Source organism: Podarcis erhardii, assembly GCF_964252035.2.
Source record: "Podarcis erhardii genome assembly, chromosome: 6".
NCBI lineage: Eukaryota > Metazoa > Chordata > Lepidosauria > Squamata > Lacertidae > Podarcis > Podarcis erhardii.
Window position 1 is genome coordinate 30,153,736 of NC_138510.1, and position 24,433 is coordinate 30,178,168.

The following is a 24,433-nucleotide window of genomic DNA, read 5'->3' on the forward strand; positions in this document are numbered from 1 at the left end:
AGGGAGGGCATTCCATAGACTGGGCTCTGCAATTGAAAAGGGCCCTACTCTATTTACCACCCATCTAACCTCAAAGGGCAAAGGGACCTATAGAAGAGCCTCAAAAGAAGGAAGCATGGAGGATATTTATGTTTTGTGAAGATTACAGGCTTCTTACACATGACATTTTTGCATATGTTGTTATTCAGCGACATACCTGTCACAACAATGTGTTTTATTTTCTGCACTTATCATTTTGAAATGATTTCCTTTTTAAAAGAACCACATAGACAATATAAGAACGTAAGAAGAGCCTGCTGGCTCAGGCCAATGGCCTGTTTAGTTCCATATGCTGGTCTTACAGTGGCCAACCAGATGCCTTTGGGATCCCCACAAGCAGGACATAAATGAAGTAGCCCTCTCTTGCTCCTTGCCCCTGCCAGCAAATGGCGTACAGAGACTTGCCACCTACAGTAGCAAAGGTAATATGTAACCATCATGAATAGTAGCCACTGGTAGCCTTATCCACCATGAATTTGACAAATACCCTTTTAGCTTCTTAATATAGGAAAAGCGTGTGATGATTTGCAAGACCATAAGGATTGCCTAGATGGACAAAGGGTCCACCTAGTCCCCAACAAAGGCCAGCAAGATGCTTTGGGAAGCTTTCTGGGTAGCAACCATAAATTGGTGGTACAGCAAGGGATTATCGTGCATAAGGCTCCATCCTTGGCATCTCCAGTTAAAGCCATCATATAGCAGATGATGGGAAAGACCTCTTCTGCCTGAAACCCTGGAGAGCCACCATCAGTCAGTAGACGGTACTAGACTAGAATGACAAATAGTCTGACCTGCTATATGGCAAATTCTGTATTTCAAGCCCACAGGCCAGACATAATATAACAGGGGCACCCTGTTTTTTGTCAACAGCATCCAGAAAATCAAATATACCTGGACTTCCGGGTTAGCGCCATCGGCAATGGTGGTGTTCCTCTGACTGAGAGGAACCCACTCCGTGGAATTCGGGTCGTGCCGCCACGGCGAAGGCGGAGACCCTTCAAAAATCCCAGGCGGAGGAAGCCTGGGAACGTGGGATTCGGCTGACACCAGAAGCGCCCCCCCTACCCGCAGGGAAACCCCTTTTTTGGGGTTCCGAAGTGATGTGGGGTGAGCGGCACGGTGTTTTGAATCGACCGCTATTTTTTACGGAGTGAAGCCGTGTAGCCGTTGCTGGAGAGCGCTGACTTTTTCTTGTGGACAATTGGATTTTAAAACAACAACCCGTGAGTAGAACGGAAATTGGGCTTTTAAAGTATTTTTAAATTGGCACCGATCGGGGAAGGTCTAAACAGGAAGTCCACCTCCCCTTTCTGTAAATAAACTGTAGCAAAGAATTGGTTAACTAAGGTCGTGGAGAGTCTTACCTAAAGGATTAAAGGATGAAAACTCCACTGATTGAAACTACTATCAATACTCTTTTGGAAGCAGGGAAGCCTGCAGGAGAAGGTCAAAATTTGGGAATTGAAGCGCCACTTCCCTAAACCCGGGAGCGGTCTGCGAGAGCCCGTGGATGGTGAATAGATAAATTTGACAGCTAGCTGTCAAGATACAAAAGAAGGACTTTGTTGCTATTGTTAGTTTCTGTGTTTAAAAAGAAGGAAGGCATTTGGAATTGTTACAATTTTACGTTTGGGACTTTTGGGACTGTGCTAGAAGGAGTGTAAATGGAAACTGTGTCCCTCTAGAGGGACTTTTGGGATAGTGTTGCAAGGATGCAGCTGGGAAATTGGTTCTAAAGATAAAGCCTTTGAGAAACTAGCTTTGACCTTGGACATTTCAAGGATGGTGGCTGAGAAGGAAGTCGCGTCTGAATTGAATAGGACATTTTATCTGCTGGGAAAGCTGCAAGAACAGATAAACGTCATGGCTACCAATGTTGAAATTTTGGGAACAAAAGTGGGCTTCAGCAAAGAAGTAGACAAGAATCCAGCACAGGAATCTCTTTTAACTGAACAAATTGAAGAACCAGAGAAGGAGAAAGTTGCTGTTGTTAAAGTGATGCAAGGGGGAGTCGCAACCCTACAGAGGCAAATGGTGGATTATAACTGGAGGCCTTATACGTCTGCAACTAGGAGAAGCCAGTTTTTGGAGATGAGAGCCTGGCTTGGTTTGGAAAATGAAAGTTGGAGAGATCACCCTATGTGGGGACCAAATAACTTTTGGGATTTAAATCTGAGCCAGGTGGAGATTGGAGCCTCTGGGGCCTTCGGATTTGGAAGGAGTGTGAAACAAGATTTGGAATATTCTATGGGCCCTACCTTTAACTATGGAAGTCTGGCAGACTCGCCGAGAAGGAATATGACTACCGTTGGGTTGGAGCTCCCCCGAGATCTGTTCTTTAACACCAAAGACTATCAAAAAGATCGGCAGAAGGGACATGAAAGAGAGTTAAGAGCCTTGGACTTAAGATCTCCGGGTTGATGGACTTTTGGAGAACAGTTGGTAGGGGCCGAGACCGGGGAGGGGAGATGGTGAAAGAAAAATTGGGAATTTAAAGTGTATATCTTGTGATATTAAAAAAAAAAATCTTTTTTTTTTTTTAATGAGAGATGGGAAAATCGTGGAATAGAATTTTTTGTGACCCTAGGGGAAATGTCTTAAGAGAATAAGTTCAGATATATAAGTTCTAAGGAGAAATGAGATTAAATAAAGTAAAAGTGGATGGCTAATTGATGAATGAGAGAATGGAAAATTACAGTATATTAAGATAAGTTATAAGGATAAAAACAAAGATGAAGGATTTGCTGAAATATCTATTTGAATCAGAATACAAATAGGGGAGGTGCGAGGAGGTCAAGGAGATAAGTTAAGAAAGGGAGTTATATTAAGGTTTAACTTGTTTTTTTGTCTTTTTGATTGTATCTTTTTTTTTTGCTGTCTTTGCTTTTTTATTTTTTATTTTTTATTTTATTTTTATTTTTATTTTTATTTTTATTTTTCTCTTGGATATGTTTTGTTTTTGTATATTGTGTTCCTTTTTGTAATCTTTTAAAACTTGAATAAATATTATTTGAAAAACAAACCTTGGAAGTTCTGTTTGACCTATCATGGCTTACCGGTATATCCAGCAGCATGAGAATTCCCAAACTATAAAAGCCTATGGAAATGTGAATTGATGGTATCTGAGCTGAGTATGGATGTGGTTTTGGAGCACCGTGCCCCTGTAGTCCCAAGCTACATACCAATTTTTTTTCAGAATACATCGTTATTTCTCAACGAATGCTGTAATGAGTTGACTGGCCCTTCAGAGGATGAGAGGGAGGCCTGTTCTTAAAGTGTCTGCTAGGACTGGAGCTGAGAAACTCTTAATGTTTGACGTTCTTGCAGGTACTCTGTAAACAGGCATTCTGTGTATATGATTCTCCCTCCAAAACACCCAATAAAGCCACAGGGTGTGTGGAAATGCATTTCCACTTGCCACTGAATTCTCCTCAATTGTTCTGCTGTTTTCAGGCTTTGGAACCCACAACAACCTGATTCCCTCATGAGGCACCAACATGAAGACACCCAAAGGAAGCAAAATGCTCATAGCTTATAGTTAAGTGTGGGAGGTGAATCAGGGCCTCTCCCTATTACACAGCACATTCCACAATGTTACAACTGTTAGTTCCCAATCAGCAATTGCTGGTGCAACATCTTACAGCTACTTCTCTTCTGGATTCTTTGGATGGTGTCTGCTGGATTTTCTAGGAGGACCATACCTGTTTCTTGGCTTACAGCCTCAAGGAACCTGTGTAGCTTGCCTCTTACAATGATGGGCTTGATTGCCTGAATGATTCTAGCATGCTCATGCATTAATATTGTACAATGATAACTATCCAACCCGGGAACAGAACCTGTGTCCTTCCAGTTGTTCTCATCATCCCTGACCATTGGCCATGCTGGCGACGCTGGCTGGGGCTGATGGTAGTCAGAATACAACATCTGGAAAACCCAAGGCTCCTCATCTCTGCCTTAACCCATTAAGTCTTACTTTAACCTCACATTGCCCTTGTGATCGGCACGATAGCAGCATGTGAGAACAGACCCTTGTTCTCGCCCCACTTTCAAGCACACACTAAAGGTGACCAGCCTTTTTGGGATGCTCAGCTTGGTTTATTGCCTTCCTGTTTCCTGGAGGTTTTTGTTTCCGTACCCTTGACCTGGCAATGTCTGCTGATCACAGTCCAGGTGGTCCTCTCATGCCTACTGGATGTATGGTGTACCAATTCTTGGTTTTATTTTTGGCAACCGTGGAGTCTCCGTCTGCGTTGACCCCTGTCTTTTCAGCCTCAACCAAGAAAAACATTGTGAGAATCCTCCGCAGCTGGTGGTCTCCATCTCCTCCTCCTCGTCGGGCTGCTGAAGGAAATGGCAATGAGGGGCTGCTGGGACTGTCTCCACGGTAGCCCCTTGGCTCTTGCCGGCCACAAAAATTTACCCTGCTCCCCAGGGGGAGAGTGAAGAGGGGGAGGACTCTGGAGCCATGAGACAATTTTCCAAGAGGAGGAAGCAGCACTACCTTGACCTGTAAGCAAAACAGAATCTTCCTAATAAACTGAAACTTTCCTCCCTCAAGCACAAGAATTCTCCCTGATCCATTTCTGCAGCCTGAGTCAAGCACTTGATTGGGCCTCATAGTCTCAGCTATCGCCTCCGGACAGATATTTAAACACTGTTGGCTTCCTCTCATGTGATTCTTGCAGTGGCTACTTTTGAGCAGAAGAGTCTCTGGGTGCTGCAGCTGACCCAGAATGCAACAACAAGGTTGTTAGTGGGCATCAGAGGGACTGTGTATGATCTGTCCTGTGGCATCCTCACTGAGTGCCCTTTTGTTTCCTGGCACAATTTAAAGTGTTGGTGATCAACTTTAAAGCCCTAAATGACCAGTGTACCTATGGGATTGCCACCTATGGGAAACAGATGGGCGGGACATAAATTATCATCATCATCATCATCTTTCCAACCTGCCCTTCTCTGGAAGTGGAGGCACAGTTGATGACAGCAAGATATTGGGTCTTCTAAGTGACTGCAGCAATATCGCACCTTGTGATATGAATTGTGATTTGCTAGCTAGCTGGTAAAGACATTTTTATTCTGGCACATTTTTGCCTGCTAAGTACTATGAAGGTCATTTTTACCTGTTAACACTGCCATTGTTTTTTAAACAGATCTTTAATGTTGCTATATACATATAGTAGTATTGTAATTTTAAAGTTGCCCTGAGTGGGACATGGGCCCTAGAAGGGTGGGGCAGATCTAGGGTAAGGGTGGGCAAGAGGTAGACTGGGATCTACTGGTAGATCAGTGGGTGATTTGCTGTAATCAGTTGTGTTCAGTAGTACTGAAATCTAATGCACTAGTGCAGGGGTCCCCAACCTGCGGCCCATGGGCCAAAAGTGGCCCATGGAGGCCATTTAACCGGCCCACAAGCCACCCCCAAACGAGCCACCCACTGCGCTAAACTGGTGTGGCATGGGGACTCTCTTCCGCAGTTATGGAAATTGCTTCTGCCCATGCCCAGATGCCAGAAATCGCATCTGCACGACTGCGGTACCAGAAATCGCTTCTGTGCATGCCCAGATGCCAAAAGTTGCTTCTGCGCAGGCACAATTTCCGGCATCTGGGCATGCGCAGAAGTGATTTCTGGCACTGCGGACATGCGCAGATGCGATTTCCGGCGTCACGCTGCGCCGGTCTGGCCCATGGAGGATCTCTGCGGGAGTGATCTGGCCCATGCCTGGTAAGCCTTGCTGACCCCTGCACTAGTGGAACTGAGGAAGCTTAGTCTCAGCTTTTTATAGTGTTCCCTCTTAAGGTTGATTGCGTTCAAAATTTGGGAAAGAAGAGAGACTTGCAGTGAAATAGGGAATGTGGTGCTCCATGAAGAAATAGTTGCTGGAACAGCAAGGACAAAGCAGCAAAAGTGTATAACTGCAAAACTAAACTGCAAAACTAAATAAATAAATAAATAAAACTAAATAAATTGTGTCATTACAGGAAACTGGTGTGTGTGTAGTGCAGAAGAATCTCTAGGTCACACTAGCAGGAAATCCCTGTAATCTCTATAACCCAGAGTTAGCTAACCTTCATTAGGAGCAAAGATATGTTACCGTTCATATCAGGCCATTGACCTGATCCAGCAGGCTCTTCTTAATGTTAGCCACCTCCACATCTTGTTTAAATACACCATTTAATGAAATGCTGTGTGAAGCAGGATTTCCTTTTGTCTGTTGCAAATCTCTCATCCTTCAACTTCATTGGTTGACCATTCCTTTGGATGGTCAATAGATGTCTCTTCTCGGGAGCTGACTGAGAAGAATTAGGTCCTTTCCACACTTACCAATTATCATAGCACTGTTGCTATTTGATCTGGCTTTTTTAAAGAGTTAATTTGTAGCTTGATTGCCTGCACTTTTGCTCACACGTCACAGTTATTAGAGAGTGACTTTGAGGTTTTGCTTTCCAAACTAAGGGTGAGTTGTGCCCTCATGGGAAAAGTGCCACTGCTGTAGTTCTATCCCTCAAGTACCCTTGTGTCCCTCAGCAAATGTCAGAGTTATGAGCGTGTGCACTGAGATAGCCGTTTCACAGCTTTTATCATTTTTATTTTAATGCCTGTTGTGCTGGAATATTGTGGGAAGATAGGAGATTAGAAGAGGATCTGCATGTCTGCCTGAACTATGGTGAGCCTTGTCAATGTGATGGAATTTTGTCTGCAGCTAATAGTTGAAGGTATAGGCAGTGCATTGACTCAGTGCCATTGATTCCTTTTGCCATATACAGGGTGAGTCCTTTAAAAGAGGCCCCGTGGATACAGAGTACACATGTTCCATGGGGCCTCTTTTAAAAGACTCACCCTGTATATATCCCTCCTCTGAACAGAGCTTGCGTGCTGACAGCTCGCAGTGATCAGAGGGAAGGAAAACAGGCGTCTCTCAACCCTTCCACACAAAAACTGAGACAATGCTTACACAATGCCACACAAATGCAAATATTGATGATCCATTCCAGATCTTTCACAAAAGTCAATTTTTTTGTGGTACACAGGGGTGGGGGTAGTACATCATTTTAAAATACTAGCTGAGTAATAACGAAGTTGCTCAGCAATATGCCAGAAAAGAAACCCTGATGGAAAGAACAGTTATGCCACCATAAATGATAAGTGCAAAAAGGCACTCTCCTGATATCTGGAAATCTCTCCAATATTTTTGAAGATTACCATCACCACTTATAGAATGTGACACCACCAACCTACATGGAGGGGTATGTGTGAAGGATCCACAGTTATACATTTGAGACCAGAAACAAGGCTGCAGTGAAGTCTGAAAAGCCTGAAAAGGTTTTTGAAATGTCTTTCTTTGGTCTGAATGGACAGCAAAGTAGGCCCCGGGTGGCTTTTTCGGGGGGAGAGCCTTCCACAGTTGGGATGGCAGTGCTGAGAATACTCACTCCCAGGTCTCTTTTCAGATGGTGGTGACACTGGGGTCCCTGGGTCTAGTTCACAGGTAGCCAAGATGATGCTCTCCAAGTGTTGGTGAGCAATTACTCCCATCGGTCCCAGGTAACATGGTCAAGGATGATGGGAATTGTAGTCCCGTAATATCTGGAGGGCAACACCTTCGCTACCGCTAGTCTTGTCAGCATTATGGCATAATCTCTGCATGTAGAAACAGCTTGGCAGGAGAGAAACCTTGTGTAGGGGGAAGACGTATATTATATGCAGTTGTACAAGACTGCAGAAAGAGGGTGTAGGGGGCACCCTCAGCTTCTGGTGTTTTGGGGGGGTGAGGATATGGGGGAGCAACTAATCGACTGGTACTTACAGTGGACTTGTCTTTTTTCAAGCAGATTAAAATTCCCCTTTTGTCCTTGTCCTGGTCTGCAGACTTATCACACTTATTTTTCTTTATTTTTCTGTGGGAGATGTTATTCCCCATCATGCCACCAGGGTAGTGGCTCTCCTCCTGGGAAAGCAGCTATGATAATGTTGCTACCAGCCCCTCCTGTGGTTGGGACTTTAACATCAGGTGCTATTGTGATGTCATCCAAGTTCATAGGGCAATCTTACAATGGCTGAGAGATACACAGCTAAGCCTTTGCGGTCACCAGTGGCTGAGATCTTTCTTCTTCTTTTGCCCTTTGTTCTGTCACTGAGCCACAACAACCAGGAAACAGGAATATATTTGAATTAAGCAGAACACATGGAGTTCTCCAGATGTTATTGAACTGCAACCCTATCAATCTCCATCAAGCATGGCCAGTGATAAGAGATGATAGGAATTGTAGTCCAGTGTTTGGAGGGCACTGCATTGACTTCCTCTGGTTTAGAAGGTCTGTGTTGGGCCCTGCATCATTTCACAGTGTGCTGGTTTTGACCCTGAAAGCCTTACACAACTTGAGCTCACCATACCTAAACAACTTCCTGTCTCCACCTGAACCTCTCTGGACCCTGAGATAATCATCTGCAGTCCTTTTCTGTGTGTCCCCTTTGAGAGAGAATTGGAGGGTGGCAAGAAGAGAATGGGAATTCTCTGTAGCATTCACCCCATTTATGGAAAGCTCTCTCATAAGGAGGTCTGTGTGGCACCAACCTTGTCATTGTTTCAGTGACAGGCAATGGCATTTTTGTTTTCTCGGACATTTGGGAGACACTAATGACAACAGTATTGTGCTGTTGAATCTGTTTTTTGTTCTTTATTTAGGTTTTTGCTGTATTTTTTTTACTGGTTGTAAATCGCTTTAGTGGGAAGTGATTTATAAATTGAATAAACCTAATCTGATGTGACCAGATCTGACCTACAGTTTTCTTGCTTTTCATCTTCTTTGTTGCTTTATCTCCATTTATGAAGGAAAGGGTCTTCCAGATGTGATTGGTACCAAAATGCCAGCATGCATTTCTCACCCATTTAACCTGGATGTACCCTTTCCAGCAAAAATCAATGTTAAAAAAAAACAACTGTTAACAATCATCCAGCATCTAAATGATATCCTTGCAATATTAAGCCCCTGTCTAGAAACATGCAAAGAGACAGATTCTCCACCCCACTGCATGATTGTTTCTCCAAGATAATTTTGCAAAGCAGAGATAGCTGGAAAGTAGATTCATCATGTCTCCATGAAATGGAATTTTGAAAGAAGAAGGAATGCAGAAGAAAGGGGAAATTAGCATATTTATGAAGCAAAAAGGAACACGAGGGGGAAGCTCCTCTGGCCAGAGGATGTGCAGAGGATGTTGCCTTTTGCTAATCTGCGGTGTGCTGGCTCTTAATGAATCAAAAATCCCTCTTCCTCCCTTTCAATGGAAATGGAAGTGCATTGTTCAGAGCAGCAACCAGGCAGATCCTGTCAGCTGATGGAGTATCTCACAGAAATTGCACTGGGGTGATACTTACCTTGGTAAAATGGCCCCTCCCTTTTTTCCCCCTATCAGCTTATTGTGTGCAGTTCTGGCATCTTTCCCGTTCTTTAATTTATGAGCCCCATTTTGGTATCTAATTATTCACTGCCTCCTTACGTTACTCAGTAATTTATCTCCTACACAGAAATGGTTCTGTCTGCGTCGGACTTCATGATGGCTCCTGTAATAAAACTTCCCGCCACCAGCGAACAGCTGAACTGGGGATGGCTGACACAAACAGGACAATGTTTTAGGATTGGTTTCAGAGAACAGTCTTGGTCAACCAATCGATTATATAATTTTGTAGCACCTCAGTTAGGCATATAGTATTTTAGGAAATCTTCGCTACATTGTTTGCTTCAAGAGGTTTGCTGACCTGTGCGCACCTCTTAAACCTGGGCTTTGACACTTGAGATGCATAGTTTAGGACTCAGCCTATTCTAGTGATTGTGAGGTAATTAGGTCCAGTCGTGGCTGACTTTGGGGTTGCGGCACTCATCTCGCTTTATTGGCCAAGGGAGCCGGTGTACAGCTTCTGACCAGCATGACTAAGCCGCTTCTGGTGAACTAGAGCAGTGCACAGAAATGCCGTTTACATTCTCGCCGGAGTGGTACCTATTTATCTACTTGCACTTTGGCAGGAGCAGGGACCGAGCAATGGGAGCTCACCCCATCACGGGGATTTGAACCACCGACGTTCTGATCAGCAAGTCCTAGGCTCTGTGTTTTAACCCACAGCGCCACCCACATCCCTCTAGTGATTGTATTTTGTTTTAAATTGTTCTGACCCACCCTAGGACCTAAGGGGAAAGGGTGGGCCATAAATTACTATTTTTATTAGTAGTAGAATCATAGAACTGTAGAGTTGGAAGGGACCCCAACCCCCTGCAATGCAGAAATCTTTTTGCCCAATGTGGGGCTTGAACCCAAGACCCTGAGATTAAGAGTCTCATGCTCTACCAACTGAGTAGTGTTACATTTAATTTATTGAGGCCTTTAACCCAGAGATCACAAACCTGTGGCCCTCAAAATGAGGCTGAATTACAACTTCCATCAGACCCAGCCAGCCTGGCCAATGGCCAAGGATGGTGGAATGTCTTTCAGCAACATTTACAGTGGTACCTCGGGTTACATACGCTTCAGGTTACATATGCTTCAGGTTACAGACTCCGCTAACCCAGAAATATTACCTCAGGTTAAGAACTTTGCTTCAGGATGAGAACAGAAATCGTGCTCCTGCAGCAGGAGGCCCCATTAGCTAAAGTGGTGCTTCAGGTTAAGAACAGTTTCAGGTTAAGTACGGACCTCCGGAACGAATTAAGTACTTAACCTGAGGTACCACTGTACAGGCTTCCATTGTATTAGGCCTTCCATCAGCCACAGCAACTCTTATTCCCATTTTTACCACTGGAGGGCTCTGTAGAGGTGCATTCTGCAACTCATTCCACTCCAGCTGTTCATTAGAACAACATGTAACTAAGAACTTGAACTTGAGTTTGCTTATTTCCTCCTCCCTTCCAATCCATTTTCCTTTGGTGTCATGCATTTTTACATTGTAGCCTCAGGGACAGGGGCTGTCTGGGGTTTTGTTTTTTTAGTGATTTGTAAGCTACCCAAGGAATCCTTTTTGGTTGAAGAGCCGGGTAAAAAAAAATATTCCCTAACAAAAATAAATAAATAGCTGGCACCACGACTGAGCAACAGACAAAGAAACAGGTTGAACCAAAAAACAAAAAACTAATATGTGTGTTTCAGAGGTCTAGTTTTGTCTGTGCAAGGAAATGGCATCATCGAGATATGTCAGGAAAGTCTAGTACTGAGAGCTGGTGTAGTATTGTGGGCAAGGAGGCTCATTGAGAAGCCAGGAACTTCCTGCTTCAAATCTTGCCTCTGCCATGAACTCATTGGGTGGGATCCTTGGGCAAGCTTCTCTCATATTCACCCCCCCAACACACATCCTGCCAGAATATGGGAATAATCAATGCTGTTTTTCTAGATAAAGAGGTGTTGGAACCTCCCTCGTTCTCTTAGAATAGCAATGGTGCCTGAGAGGTACCAGAACTGAGTTCTGGTGAGTTCCGGCTGAAAAAAGCTACTTTTACAGGTAGTCATGAAAGCTTTTGACTATTCTGAAAGGCTGCCGCCGCTGTTATCACTAGTCTTCCTCTCCATCTGCTTTGTTGGACTGGCTGTAAAAAGCACACAGCCCAGTCATTCTTCAGCTTCCATTTTGTGCTGGCAAATACAGCGCAAACTTCCACAAAGGGCTTGACTGCAATACAAGCAAGGAACTGAGCTCAAGACTTGGCCAAGACTGCACTATGGCAGGAGTGGAACTTCAGCCCAGCTCTCATGGATTAAAGACCTCTTCTTTAGCCACTGAGTCATTGCACTTGTCATCTGAGTGACCTTTCACAGAGGACAGATCCCCTTAACATCCATCTAAACCGTCATAGGAATTAATCAACTAATTGCACTAATAATGTAATGCATTTGGGTCTTCTGGAGATGGATTGACTCTCTTGTTCAAAATCCACCCTGCCATTTATGGATACTTGCCATCACCAACATCTTACACAATGTACTTCCTTTTAGAGTTTCAGAGTCAGGTGGCAAATTTCAATAAGCTAAGAAATGCAAAATAAATGTGGTGCTATATCTGTTCAGCAAGAATCGAAGGCTCATATTATATCCCCACCATCCTAATAAAATGAGATATAACAAACTTTAATCTCTCTCTTTTTTTGAGAAGTTAAAAGCCAGCAGCAGTTCCATTTAGCTGATTGCAGCCTCTGGGAGCTTGTGACCAGGACTTGTAAAGAGGATAGAATAAGAGAACAAGAAGAACATATGTTTAAAGAAGACTGAATATATGGGGAGAAACTGTGTACACTCGAAAACTTTGGCAGCATTAAGTTAAATTCAACAGTGTAAATAAGTCTTGATGGATGTAATAATGGAATACTGAATGGTTTAGTTTATGTAAAATATGCAGAGATTTATGATATGCAAAATGAACCATGGAAGGAGAAGAAAGGGAGTAATTGATATTTTAAGGATGTTTAAATGAATATTCTAAATTGTAGAATTTAGGACCAAGAGACATGGATAGCGAGGGAGCTGCTGCAGTGACCTGCAAGACCTGTGCCATGTTTGTCTCCTTCACTGGAGGTTCTTAAGCAGACGTTGGATGGCCATCTGTCATGGATGCTGTAGTTGAGATTCCTGCACTGTAGGGGGTTGGACTAGATGACCCTTGGGGTCCCTTCCAACTCTATGATTCTATGAAACAGCACTATGTTTATTTTGCCATTGCTTCTCTGCTTTAAGCAGCACTTGCACTGTCCAATTTATACCTGTTCAGCACAACCTATGTTCCAATAATCCTAGTATCCTACAGCTGCTGTTACATCTAAGTACACCTACAACTGGATTAAAAGTATAGTCTCTTGACAGAAACTTTTCTGCCAGATGACTGAATCCACAATTATATAATCAGGTCAGGCCTAATAGATTTGTGCTCACAATAGCAGTTCATCTGGATGGATGAAGTAGCCATTTTATGTGGATCATCTTTATTGTACAAAAAATGGAGGGGAACAGAAGCTTCACAATATTGCATTATTACCTGTGCTCTGGTAGCGTGGCTAATAATATATATATATATATATATCCCTTTGTTCCATTGTGTGTGAAAACAGAGGCTCTTCATTCGCAGTGTAGCTTGGTGGATAAAGCACTTCTTATTTATTCATTTTCATTATCGTCGAACAAAGCCCACTGGTGTATGTGTGTGCGTATATATATATATATATAATCTTAAACTTAATTGCAGCAGGGAAGGTAACACTTCAAAAGAAAGTAACAAACAAATGCGCCTGCTAATATTTCAAAGATCTATTGATTATATGCTCCTGGTTTAATTTTATGTGAGAGTGCTTTGAGCATTTTTTAATTTGTAATTATAATCCCCCCCCAAAAAAAAACCACAATAACAGTGCAGAGCTTCTGTTTGTGTGGCCCCCTCTCCTCATGTATGGAAAGTAATACTTATCTCAATGCATTTCTTTCTGTTTGTTACTGAGGGTATTGAAAACTCCCCTTTATATTTATGCATTTGGAATTCCTTGGATAAAAGATGTTAGAGTGCAGCAGCGGCACGATACTGACTGGGTCTTCCCCTCGAGGCTCTGAACTTGCATCAGAGCTCAGGTTCCTTCTGCAGGGCGGTTTCCTTGGTGAATGCAGCTGGATGGTGGAAAGAAGAGTTTCCACGGGGCATTGAACAGAGCAGGAACAATGATAGCAATTCTGGGGAAAGATTGTTCAGAAGCATTTTGCTGTGTCCCCCAACCCCCTGCCCTCACTTCTCCAGGTATATGAGAGCTCCTCCAAAATGGAACAGTTTGTGACCCGCTTCTTACTTCGCGAGACGATGAACCAGCTGCAGTCCCTGCAGGTCTCACTGGAATGTGCTGCAGACACCATTGAAGAACAGGCTGGCCGAGAAAGGTACAAGAAAGGGCTGGGGGAGTGAGAAAGAGATGTAAAGGCGCCACCAAAATCTGAGGAGAAGGTTCTCTGGGCATGCCACTTCATGTGATAATGGTCTCAGAGCACTTCCTTCCTTCCTTCCTTCCTTCCTTCCTTCCTTCCTTCCTTCCTTCCTTCCTTCCTTCCTTCCTTCCTTTTCTCCTCGTCTCAAACCAGAGGGATAGGCTCCATCCACACGTGGAACTTTATTTTGCTACTGATATTTCATCTGCCCACAAAGTCAATAGAGGCAATGGCAGGACTGGAGTGGGTTGTGCAGTCTACATCCAGCATCCCATTCTGGCCCAGGGTTTCTCCCAGTCCCCACCATTTCTGGGAGCAGTTCCTGCATTTCCTGCCTGGTTGAATGCTGCAGTGCTGTTCTGGAAGTCAGAGGAGCTGTCACATAGACATTCAGTTGCAGAGACAGGAATAATACGTAATTGCCACCAGAGAGAAGCAACCCACAGGAACTGAGAGGAACCAATATTTCATTCTTATTAGATCTGATCTCCCAAAGCGGATACTACTTTTCGTATCCTTGAAGTTTTCAGAATTACTAGTAAATAATACAATGCTTTAGAAAAAGCCCCCACAGATTTTAGACCCAGAGTGTGCTTAAGGTATGTCTCCTTTGTGCTCCTGCCATGAAGAATGAGGGGCCTTGTGTGCAGAAACTCACACAGCAGAAGTGACTCTTAGGTATTATTGCTGGCTATGATTCTCTTTAGAACTCATATAACCCCTGTTTTAAAACAGCTGCTTTGGGTGGCAGTTCAATTCCACGCTCAGTTTAAGGTGTTGATAAGGTAAAGGTAAAGGGACCCTGACCATTAGGTCCAGTTGTGACCGACTCTGGGGTTGCGGTGCTCATCTCGCTTTATTGGCGAGGGAGCTGACGTTTGTCCACAGACAGTTTTTCCGGGTCATGTGGCCAGCATGACTAAGCCGCTTCTGGTGAACCAGAGCAGCACACAGAAATGCCATTTACCTTCCCACCAGAGCAGTACCTATTTATCTACTTGCACTTTGATGTGCTTTCAAACTTCTAGGTGGGCAGGAGCTGGGACCGAGCAACGGGAGCTCACCCCGTTGTGGGGATTCGAACCGCCGACCATCTGATCGGCAAGTCCTAGGCTCTGTGGTTTAACCCACAGCGCCACCCACAGTGTTGATACTATGTTTAAACCCCTAAATGACTGAAAGACTACCTTTCCCTACAGTCCCTCCTGGGTATTAAGAACAGCAGAGGAGGCCCTATGGGTTCCACCTCTTTCGGAGGGGTGGGGTTTTTTTGGGGGGGGGATGTCCTGGGAGAAGACATTCTCTATGGCCGCTGTGTGTGTCTGCCACCTTCATCGCACAGTTTTTGGTGAATGCTGAAGATACATCTCTTTACCCTATCTATAATTTAACTGTTTTTAATATTGAATTTTAAATTGTTGCAACCTGAACTGGGACCTGATGGTGAAGGGCAGGTAATACATTGAAAAAAATAATAAGATTGTCATCATCATCATCATCATCATCATCATCATCATCATCATATTTTGTGCTTTTCAGGAATGATGTTACCAAATCAGAAGCTTTTATTGGTCCACGCACTGCTAAAAGATGTGGCCGTAGAGCTCAGAAGAACATCTGCTTGTCTCCGACAGATCCTTATTCAGGGATGCTCACCACAGGTACTGGCAGGCTCCCCATCCCTCTTGTCAGACTTCACATTGAGGCTGGCTGCTTCACTGCCAGAAGCAGAGGGGTGGCTTCTGGAAAAAATAGGGTATAAAATGTCTGAATGCAGCAACAAAGTCTTGTACAAATTCCTGGCCACCGTTAACAATGGCCTGGTGCACACAACCGTAGGCATCACCTGGTTTCTCATCACTTGAGCACTATTGACATTATTATTATTATTACCCACCCATCTAGCCACTCTGGGCTGCTTACAGCACATATAAAAACATAGTAAAATGTGTTTATATGTTTACTCCCATGTAGAGTGCTCACATCTAGCAGCAGAGCAGGACCATGCTTCTAGTTGCACCCCCTCCCCACCCCACCGCTGCCTCATCTTCCTACCACCAGACCTTCAGCATCTTGAGCACAGAGGTCTCACGCATGTAATAGAGGCCCCTGATGCAAATGAAACATTTGACCACTCATGCATAAGGACTCCATGCATCCAGAACAGGACTTGAAGCACAGCCCCACTCCTGTTGCTACATTTTAGTGTCCTCCATGTGAACAAACACATGAACAGGGCCTTGATTACTCAGTGATCTGGCGACTTGGTGTGCGCTGTTTTGAAAAAAGCACGGTCATGAGAGGTTATATGGAAATTCTAGGTATGGAGTTTGATACACGGGGGCTTATTCATGGAGGTCACCATTTGATGCTGAAGTCAGCATGCGAGGGACACAAATTATTTATTTACCTATTTTAATAATTTATGCAGCACTTAATACTGCCATTTCTAAGTGGTGTACACGAGGGATACAAGAGGTACACCAAAAGGTAGGCACACTTAATGTCTTCATAAGTAGAAACACTGTGCCTTTCTTTCTAATGAATTGCTGCAAATCAGGGCCTAAGTAGACCTTAGACTGTACTACAACACTAAGATCAGAAATAAGCCTCTGCTGCTGCCTTTAGCTATCCTTTTACAGGCGAATTTCCGATCTTAGTGCTAATCTCCACAGCACTAGGACTGGAGACGAGCCCCCTGCTTGCTCGTTGATAATAAAAAGCAGCAACGATAATGGCTTATCTCTAACCTTAGCACTGTGCAGTCAGGTGACTGACAGGTAGGTGGCCACACCCACTTATCAAAATAGCCCACAAGGCTGGGCTACTTCTAGGTCAGGCCTTCCAGCCTGATGCTTTTCCCCACCCCACCCTACAGGGAACTGCCTCCAGCCCACATCTCCCGAGTAATGTCAAGTAAAAGAAACACCTGACGTGATATCATCACTTTCTGCATTCTCCACCCCTTTCACTCCAAATAACTGGCTACTGATTTCAAGGGTCGGGGAATGCTGGGTGTGACAATGTTACACCATGCAAGTGGCAACCACTCAGTCCATGTGACATCTAGTTAGGCCCTGAGGCATCGTTCTAACAACAAGTCTGGAAGTAGCTTGAAAGCCCATTTCTGATCTGTGAGCCAACACAGGCCAGGGCTCTCCCATGTTACAGTTTTCACCACAACACCATCAGTGTAAGAAAGTACATTCACAAATGAAAACCTGTCAGAAGTGGTCGTGGCTGTTCTCCAGGCAGAGGTACTGTCTGTGTTGCAGCACGGAGCACATTATTCTTTAAACATTTGCAACCACAAGGAAACCATTATGGGGAGGATAGAAGGAGAGAGAATGGAGCATTGCCTTCCCTTGTGGGCTGGAGTGGGCAATGCCACAGGGTCAAGGAGGAATAACAAGCACATAGACCAGCCTTATTTGTGCTAAAATGAAGGAGTGAAGGTTTGCCATGCCATCCGTCTGCCGACACTACAGAAGTACTCCCTATCCGCTGAACTACAGGCAGGAGGAGACTTTGCATGATTTCAGCTCCTTCTTCTCCCTTTTTCCCTTTGCATCCAGGTGTTTGTGTGGAAACTGACAGCCAGTGGACAGCTGAGATCGACCAACTACAGCAGCTTATTGACAAACTGGAAAGTAAGGTGGGCCAACAGATGGAACTGGTAGTAATAACACATGATGGAGATTCTGTGTAGAACAGAGATGCATTTTCCCAAGCTCCTGGCTGCTTCTCAGGGCATTTGGATCTGGTCCAAAATACAACTTAGTTCGCTTTAATATCATCTCTTGTTGAGGCAGTTCATGTTCTCCCTAGACATATCTGACTGAAGTCTCCATCCTTCGACCAGGGAATCTTTGAGCATAAAACCCTATAATCAGGCATCACTTTCCCAGCCTCTCAAAGTCAACTTGCCTACCAGCAAGGGTTTGGAAGATTTGATTATTATTTTTTAATCCATTAGGCCCCACCTTTGTACCTTTTCTTAGTAGATTATGCTTTAAACCCATCTTTAAGCCAGTTTTAAACTGTCACAATTACCAGTCAAGGGACCCTAAGATATGTAGTTATAGTAAGGGGGGGAGTACAGAAGCCAAGTGTCAATAGAAATATTGCAACCTTTCTTTTAGGTTTATTGCATTAACCAAAGCAACTGATATTAACCAACCAAGTCTGAAATGCAAATGGCTTCTACATGGTGGGCCCTATTTTGTGACTCTGATGTGTTTCAAATATATGTACATGCATTGCCTGCCTAATACATTATGAGTTGGAGATCCAGACATTGCTTCTGCTGGTTTCAGAGGGTTGGGTGAACCCTGTAGGACTGAGTGACTTGGCAAATGTTGCCTCCCTCCACCTCCCAGGAAAATCCCTCCGTTGCATCCCAGCTGAAAGGAGCCTTTCTGTCTGTGGAAGGTGTAGTCTGGATCCAACCCAGAGTCTGTTCAATGTACAGCATCATATATATTTCAAAACAAAGTGGCAGTAAAAATCCTAAATAAAATTCTGTCCTTAAACGAAATGGTTTTCTTGTGCCCTTTCCGGGATATTCCCAGGGCGAAGACAAAGGAATAAAAGTTTTTATAGAATTGTTTATGGTGCCAGGAGTCCCTTGTCTCCAGTCATGTATAAAGAATGCTTTATACTTCAGAGGGAGGTGATGCATTCTCACAGCTTATATTAAGGCCCATGTTCTTTCTGCTGAAATTGAACATAGCCAAAACCCTAGAATGAAACAGAGGACTAAGGAGTATCTCCAGAGGGTGTTTACTGTGAAATATTCCAGAACGGTAGCTGTGTTAGCCTGTTGCAAAAGGAAAAAAGAGGGGGAAAGGGGAAAGAAGGTCTTGTGGTATTTTAAAGACTAACAAATTCATTATGGCATAAGCTTGGTGAAGTCAACCGTTGTCCACAAAAGCTTATGCCACACAATACATGAATGCATATATTAACATGTCAGAAAATGTTGTTCTTTCCACTTTCCAATCTTTCTGGGGAAGGACCATATCTTAGTAGCAGAACATCTCCTTTGCATGCAGAAGGTGCCAGGTGCAATCCCTAGCATCCACAGGTATGGCTGGGAATGTCTCCTACCTGAAATCCCAGACAGCTGCTGCCAGTCAGTGTATACTCAGTGTATACTGAGTGAGATGGGCCGGTAGTCTGACTCAGTATAACGCAGGGTTCCTAGGCTCCTATGACATAGGTTCCTATATACCATTTGACTCACTTCCTCGGTTTTTTACTGTTCCGCCTATGAAAGATGGGACTTCTCTGCTGATGAGATTATGAAATATCATCCTCATTACCTTGGAGCTGATTCATATATGCATGCTCGTCATTTGCAGCTGAAAGTGTGAACTGTCTCTGTTGAAAATCATTGTGTCTGGAGATAGGAAAGTTCTGCCTATGGTGTGTGGCCTCTTAAGAGTGTTCCATACGTATGAAATACCATCTGATGTTACCTTGATCAAGTAATTCCTACACATTACACTCACCCTTAACACATTTCGTGAGACATCAAATAACCAACTGATAAAACTCCCACTGGTTTATGTCTGGATACCAATAAAAATGTCTGGTTTTGCTTCTGGGAAGAGCTCAAATGCACAAAGGCTAGACCCTAAAGGGAGTCGGATTCCAAATCTGAAGAGCCCTGTTCTCAGTCTGTCATGCTTCTTCTCATATATTACATTGCATCAGGCCAACTTACCAGGGATTTTGCTCTGACATACTTCTATGCAGTGCTTTTTTTCTTAAAAAAAAATGTGTAGGGTCTCATTTTGACTCAAGTAAATAACCATTTTATAGTCAAATCGGAAAAAAATAAATACAGTAATTGGACAAAAGTACAAAGATTCACAAAATGTTTAGGGGTATGCGTATCCCTGAGTACCCCCAGAAAGAAAGCACTTCTTCTATGGCAGCCAAGTCTTGGTTTGTAGCAACTGTGAATGCTGGCAAAGAAAAGGCAGTCATTAAGTCAATTATACATTTCACACTTTCGCATTCATTGTCCTCCTTTTGCAATAATTGTGCATTTCTGTCTACTCAGAGTCCAAGGCTGGAACCTCTGAAAGATGATGTGGTCTGCAAAGGGAGAGATTCTTCTGTAAGTTTAATTGTGACCGCTCCATTTATTTGATAATCAAAATGAGCAAATCCTTCAGCCAATGTGCTTGGGATACTATTAATATACTGATGGCTACAAAAGAAGATGATTTAACGACCAGATGGAGTAAAGGACAGGGCTCCTATGCCTTTGAGAGCTGTGTAGAGGAAGGAATTTTAGAAAGAGCAGCTTTTTATATCACAGGGCTACAAGGGTGAGAAAGGTTGCCTCCACCAGATCTTTCTCTTCTGCCCAGGGCTGTCAGTGGTGTTGCAGTCTAGTCCTCTAGTACTTGTGATCACTCAGCAAGGGAAGCTGCTAGTTCCAGCTTGTGGTAACATGTTTATATGGCAGCCTCTGCAGAAGTTTGATCAAAACTGACATTTCTAAAGCTGTCAACCTTTGAGAAAATATGTGCCATTACAAAAGGGGACTCCAGACTGTATTTTGCTGGGAGGACTCAAGCACATTCCAGGAAATGTAGGTTGGCACAATTACAGTGGATTAAAGCATTCTGTTGCTTCAGTACAACAAATTCACTTTAAGAAATAAATAAATGGGCTTTTTGCCTTTAGGATAGCAATGGTGAAATGCATTGGAAAGCATGGGAATGAACAAATGAGTAATGGGGAGACACCTAAATGCCCCACAAACAAATCAGGATGGATGCAGGGTGAATACTCATTGTAGTATAACCTCTCTGCAACCAAACCAGAACAAATGTGTAATAAAGACCAAAAACGATTCAGCCTCCATGTAAGTTGCATGCAAGCAAATCAGGACGAATGCTCAATAAATGGGTTGTCTGGAGGAACCCAACAAAAATTGCAGTCACTGGCTTCTTCCATAAAGTTGCCAAATCAATATAAGTGGGTGTTGCAGAACCTGTTTGGGTGGGTGTGTTTCTAAGTGGAATGCAGTCCTTAGATACAAAGGGCTGCCTTTGATCATAGGGATATTGCATGTAGCATACTGGAACTGGGTCTATCACCCCTCACCATCTCTCTTCCCCCTCCTGCCTCTGCCACTTTCTGCAGCACATCCTAGTGGCACAGAGACAGATCTCAGTGGCAGACAATGGATTAGAGGCATTCCGCCAAGCTCTCCAATCCTACACAGAAATCACAGCCGGACAGAGCAGCTGCCTACAGTAAGTCTTCCAGAGTTTGACTTTCATAGGCTGTTTGGATGAGAAATGTTGTTAAGAACAGCAATTGTGGCTTTTGTCGAACTCTCCATCTTCAGGCTATTAATTTTAACTCACTCTCCCAAACAGCTTAGTGGTATTATTTAGAACAAAGATACAGGGTTGCTTTAGAGTTATTCCTGAAAAAGAATATATCTATGAACTAAATTGCCCACCTAACATCCCCCATAAAGTAGATGAATGCTGCACTACAAGATACAGACTCATTACAGGGAAATATTATTACTCTTTTTCTGTACAGATGGCAAAACAAACAGAAGCACAGAAAGAAAATTGCACACTCAGATGATTGTGAATGCAGACTCTCCCCCCTTTCCTAGTTCTGTAATTATTTTTGCTGTTGGAAAATGCATTAATTAATTGGAAATGTATTAGTAACTGCCTGTATTTTACTTCCAAATACTGGGGGGAAACAAAAGCATTCATCATTGAAACAGTGAGAAAGGAAGAGTCAGCAGATTAAGTTGCTGAATTAATGAACATACAGTAATAATAATAACAACAACTTTGGGAAGGTATTAGCATTAATCAATTATCTTCGTGGGAAAGTCAGCACAATTTCATTGTTTGCTGGAATTGGCTGTGTGACGGCAGTTCTTCAAGGCAGGATATGGTCTGAAGGAGCATGAGACTATGACCTTGCTGGGTCTGAAACTATAGGAGAACCAAAACACAGCCATTTTTCAGAAGTTACATTTATACAAAATTTTCTCTGTAGTTCTCCAACCAAATAATGTCTGGAGAAATGCATATATTTGTGGGAAAGCATACATAGAAATGAATATGTTGGTGAAAATAACAGGTAGTTGCTAGCAAAAATGTGTACATTAGCCAAAACTGCACACACAAAATGTTTATTAGCAGAAAGGCACACCTAAAATGCTGAAGCATTATAATGAGATTATTCAAAAAATGAAATTTGCAAAATGCTGCAGAAATGCGGAGAACCGACTCTAAGATTGGAAAAAAGAGAAACTGGGAGATCTGAAATCAACAAATCCTTCGATCCCCAATCACCAGCATCCTCCAAAACATTAAGCCAATTTATGTGTGCCGTGACCTCATCACAGTCACCCACATTCCACATCACTGGGAGCTCCCACTGGCAGGAAAACAACATGGGTAAATATGCCTTAAGACTCATAGGAGAGTGGAAGGAAACTTGACACGGGGCTACTATATTTGTCAGCAACCTCGTGTGAAGTATAACACCCAGTTCCATTCAGAAAGGGTTCTGTAAACAGATCCCATTTAGTAGAGTTTGAGGCTAGTATAAATTCTTGTGAGTGAAGAATATCAGCATGTCCAGCAATTTCATTAAAGTCAAGGTGACGTGGAAGGTCAAAGCATCAGATAAAAAAATTCAGTGTCTGCTAGTCTGCCGAATGCAGGCTGTGCAAAAAAATGGGGCCGTCACAACAAGTCAAATGATACTTTGAATAGCACTTGCAGTTCTTAAACATCCTTGTGAAGATGGTTCATGAGCTAGGCTGGCTGTGAATCCTGGGGTCAGAGACTATACACTGTCTGACATGTAGCGATAACATTTTCCCTCATGGCCTGCCTTCTTTTCCTGTAGTGTGTCTGCCCACAAACTGTCGAGCGATGCCTGCTTCATCCTCTATGAGTTTTGGCAAGATGTGGCTTCATGGAGAAGGTTGGTGGCTCCTGACAATTCATGCAGTATTTGTGGGGAGACGGAATGGCGGGGGGAGGCCTCAAAGCTGGTGTCCAGTTAGCATGGGCCAGTACTCAGGGATGATGGGAGTTGTAGTTCAGCAACATCTGCAAGGCACCACATTGGCTACTCCTAATCTCAGAAGTCACCCATAGAAGAAGAGGTTCCATAAGACTTGCCTCTTTTTACCCCCTGCTACAGATATAGATATAGATATAGATATAGATATAGATATAGATATAGATATAGATATAGATATAGATATAGATATAGATATAGATATAGATATAGATATAGATATAGATATAGATATAGATATAGATATAGATATAGATATATAGATGATATAGATACCATCCCGACTCTCCCCATTTCTTTGCAGCCACCTGCAATCAAACTACAGTAAGAAGTTTCAGCGTGCCATCATTGACTTATTGGACTCTCCAGAACTTTTGACCACCATGCTCTTTCCAGGTTGAGTACTGATCGATGTAGATTTGCAATTTTTCTTCCAATTTTGCTTTTATTGCTTTTTTTTTTTTAAAGTGCATCAGACCTAGAGATGAGAAGGCCTGGAAAAAACCGGAAAATGGGGAGGGGACCAGTTCCCCCCTTTTCCCCCCAAACATAAAAAACGGCTTTGTAAAAGGGGAAAAAACTGGTTATTTCCCCAATTTTTCCTCATTTTTTTTCCAGGCCTTCCCATCTCTAATCAGACCTCTTAACATTACATCAGAAACAGGTCACATAATGTGTCTCTATTCTGATCTAATTTTTATTTGGCATTTCAGAGCTGTGTTCCATACTTCATGGTCCTTGGAATAAGTTGTAGTTATTCTTGCAAAAGAAATACTTAAAAATTATTAGACTAAATTGTAGCCCAGTCTGTCCATTTGAGCAGGGCTGGTCCAAGCCATTTTGGCACCATAATGGTGCCTTGCCCTCTGCACCAGGAAAGAAGGGGTCGGAGAAGATCTATATCAGGAACAAATGTGGGTGGGAAAGAAAGATGGACATCGGGTTCTCCTGCCCCAGTGGACCCTGCTGCCTAAGGTGGTCACCTCACCATGCCTCATGGGTGGGCCGGTCCTGCATTTGAGTTTTGTGAACCCCTTGTTTTTGTTTCCTCAGCTTGCTGGTGGATCATGAACAATAACTGATCTCCCCATGGCATTCCCTCAAGGCAGCCAGCATGTGGATGGAGCAAGCATTCTCTTCGAAAGACAGCCTTCCTTCCAGGGTTGTCCTCCCACCCTCTTCAGTGTTGCTTTTCTCATCTATATTAATGTGGAATGCTTTTACCTTCTTTCCTTCTGCAGCTTTGGGAATGGGGCAGCACTTTGGAATGCACCCTGCAATCCTTCCTGAACGTCGTCTTCCTGCCACCTCCTACCATTTTGACATTAGGAGTTTCACCCAGAATAATGCCATAGCCTTGCTAGCCTC

At 43.4% G+C, this 24,433-nt stretch overlaps 1 protein-coding gene and 1 long non-coding RNA gene across 2 annotated transcripts in view; one reads left to right on the forward strand and one right to left on the reverse strand.

The window, feature by feature from the left end:
* NECAB3 (N-terminal EF-hand calcium binding protein 3) overlaps positions 1 to 24,433 on the forward strand; it is an 82,047-nt gene extending 57,614 nt beyond the window's left edge. The window contains exons 6-13 of the mRNA XM_081866804.1: positions 13,794 to 13,930; positions 15,515 to 15,636; positions 17,551 to 17,630; positions 20,046 to 20,102; positions 21,140 to 21,252; positions 22,889 to 22,966; positions 23,370 to 23,461; positions 24,119 to 24,433. Coding sequence (XP_081722930.1) covers positions 13,794 to 13,930; positions 15,515 to 15,636; positions 17,551 to 17,630; positions 20,046 to 20,102; positions 21,140 to 21,252; positions 22,889 to 22,966; positions 23,370 to 23,461; positions 24,119 to 24,147 — 708 coding nt within the window. The 3' untranslated portion in view covers positions 24,148 to 24,433. The remainder of the gene's footprint in view (positions 1 to 13,793; positions 13,931 to 15,514; positions 15,637 to 17,550; positions 17,631 to 20,045; positions 20,103 to 21,139; positions 21,253 to 22,888; positions 22,967 to 23,369; positions 23,462 to 24,118) is intronic.
* On the reverse strand, positions 4,113 to 8,348 carry LOC309344444. The gene is made up of 2 exons (XR_014157730.1): positions 7,845 to 8,348; positions 4,113 to 4,546 (listed from the first exon to the last, which is right to left on the reverse strand). It is a non-coding gene; the product is annotated as an uncharacterized lncRNA (long non-coding RNA).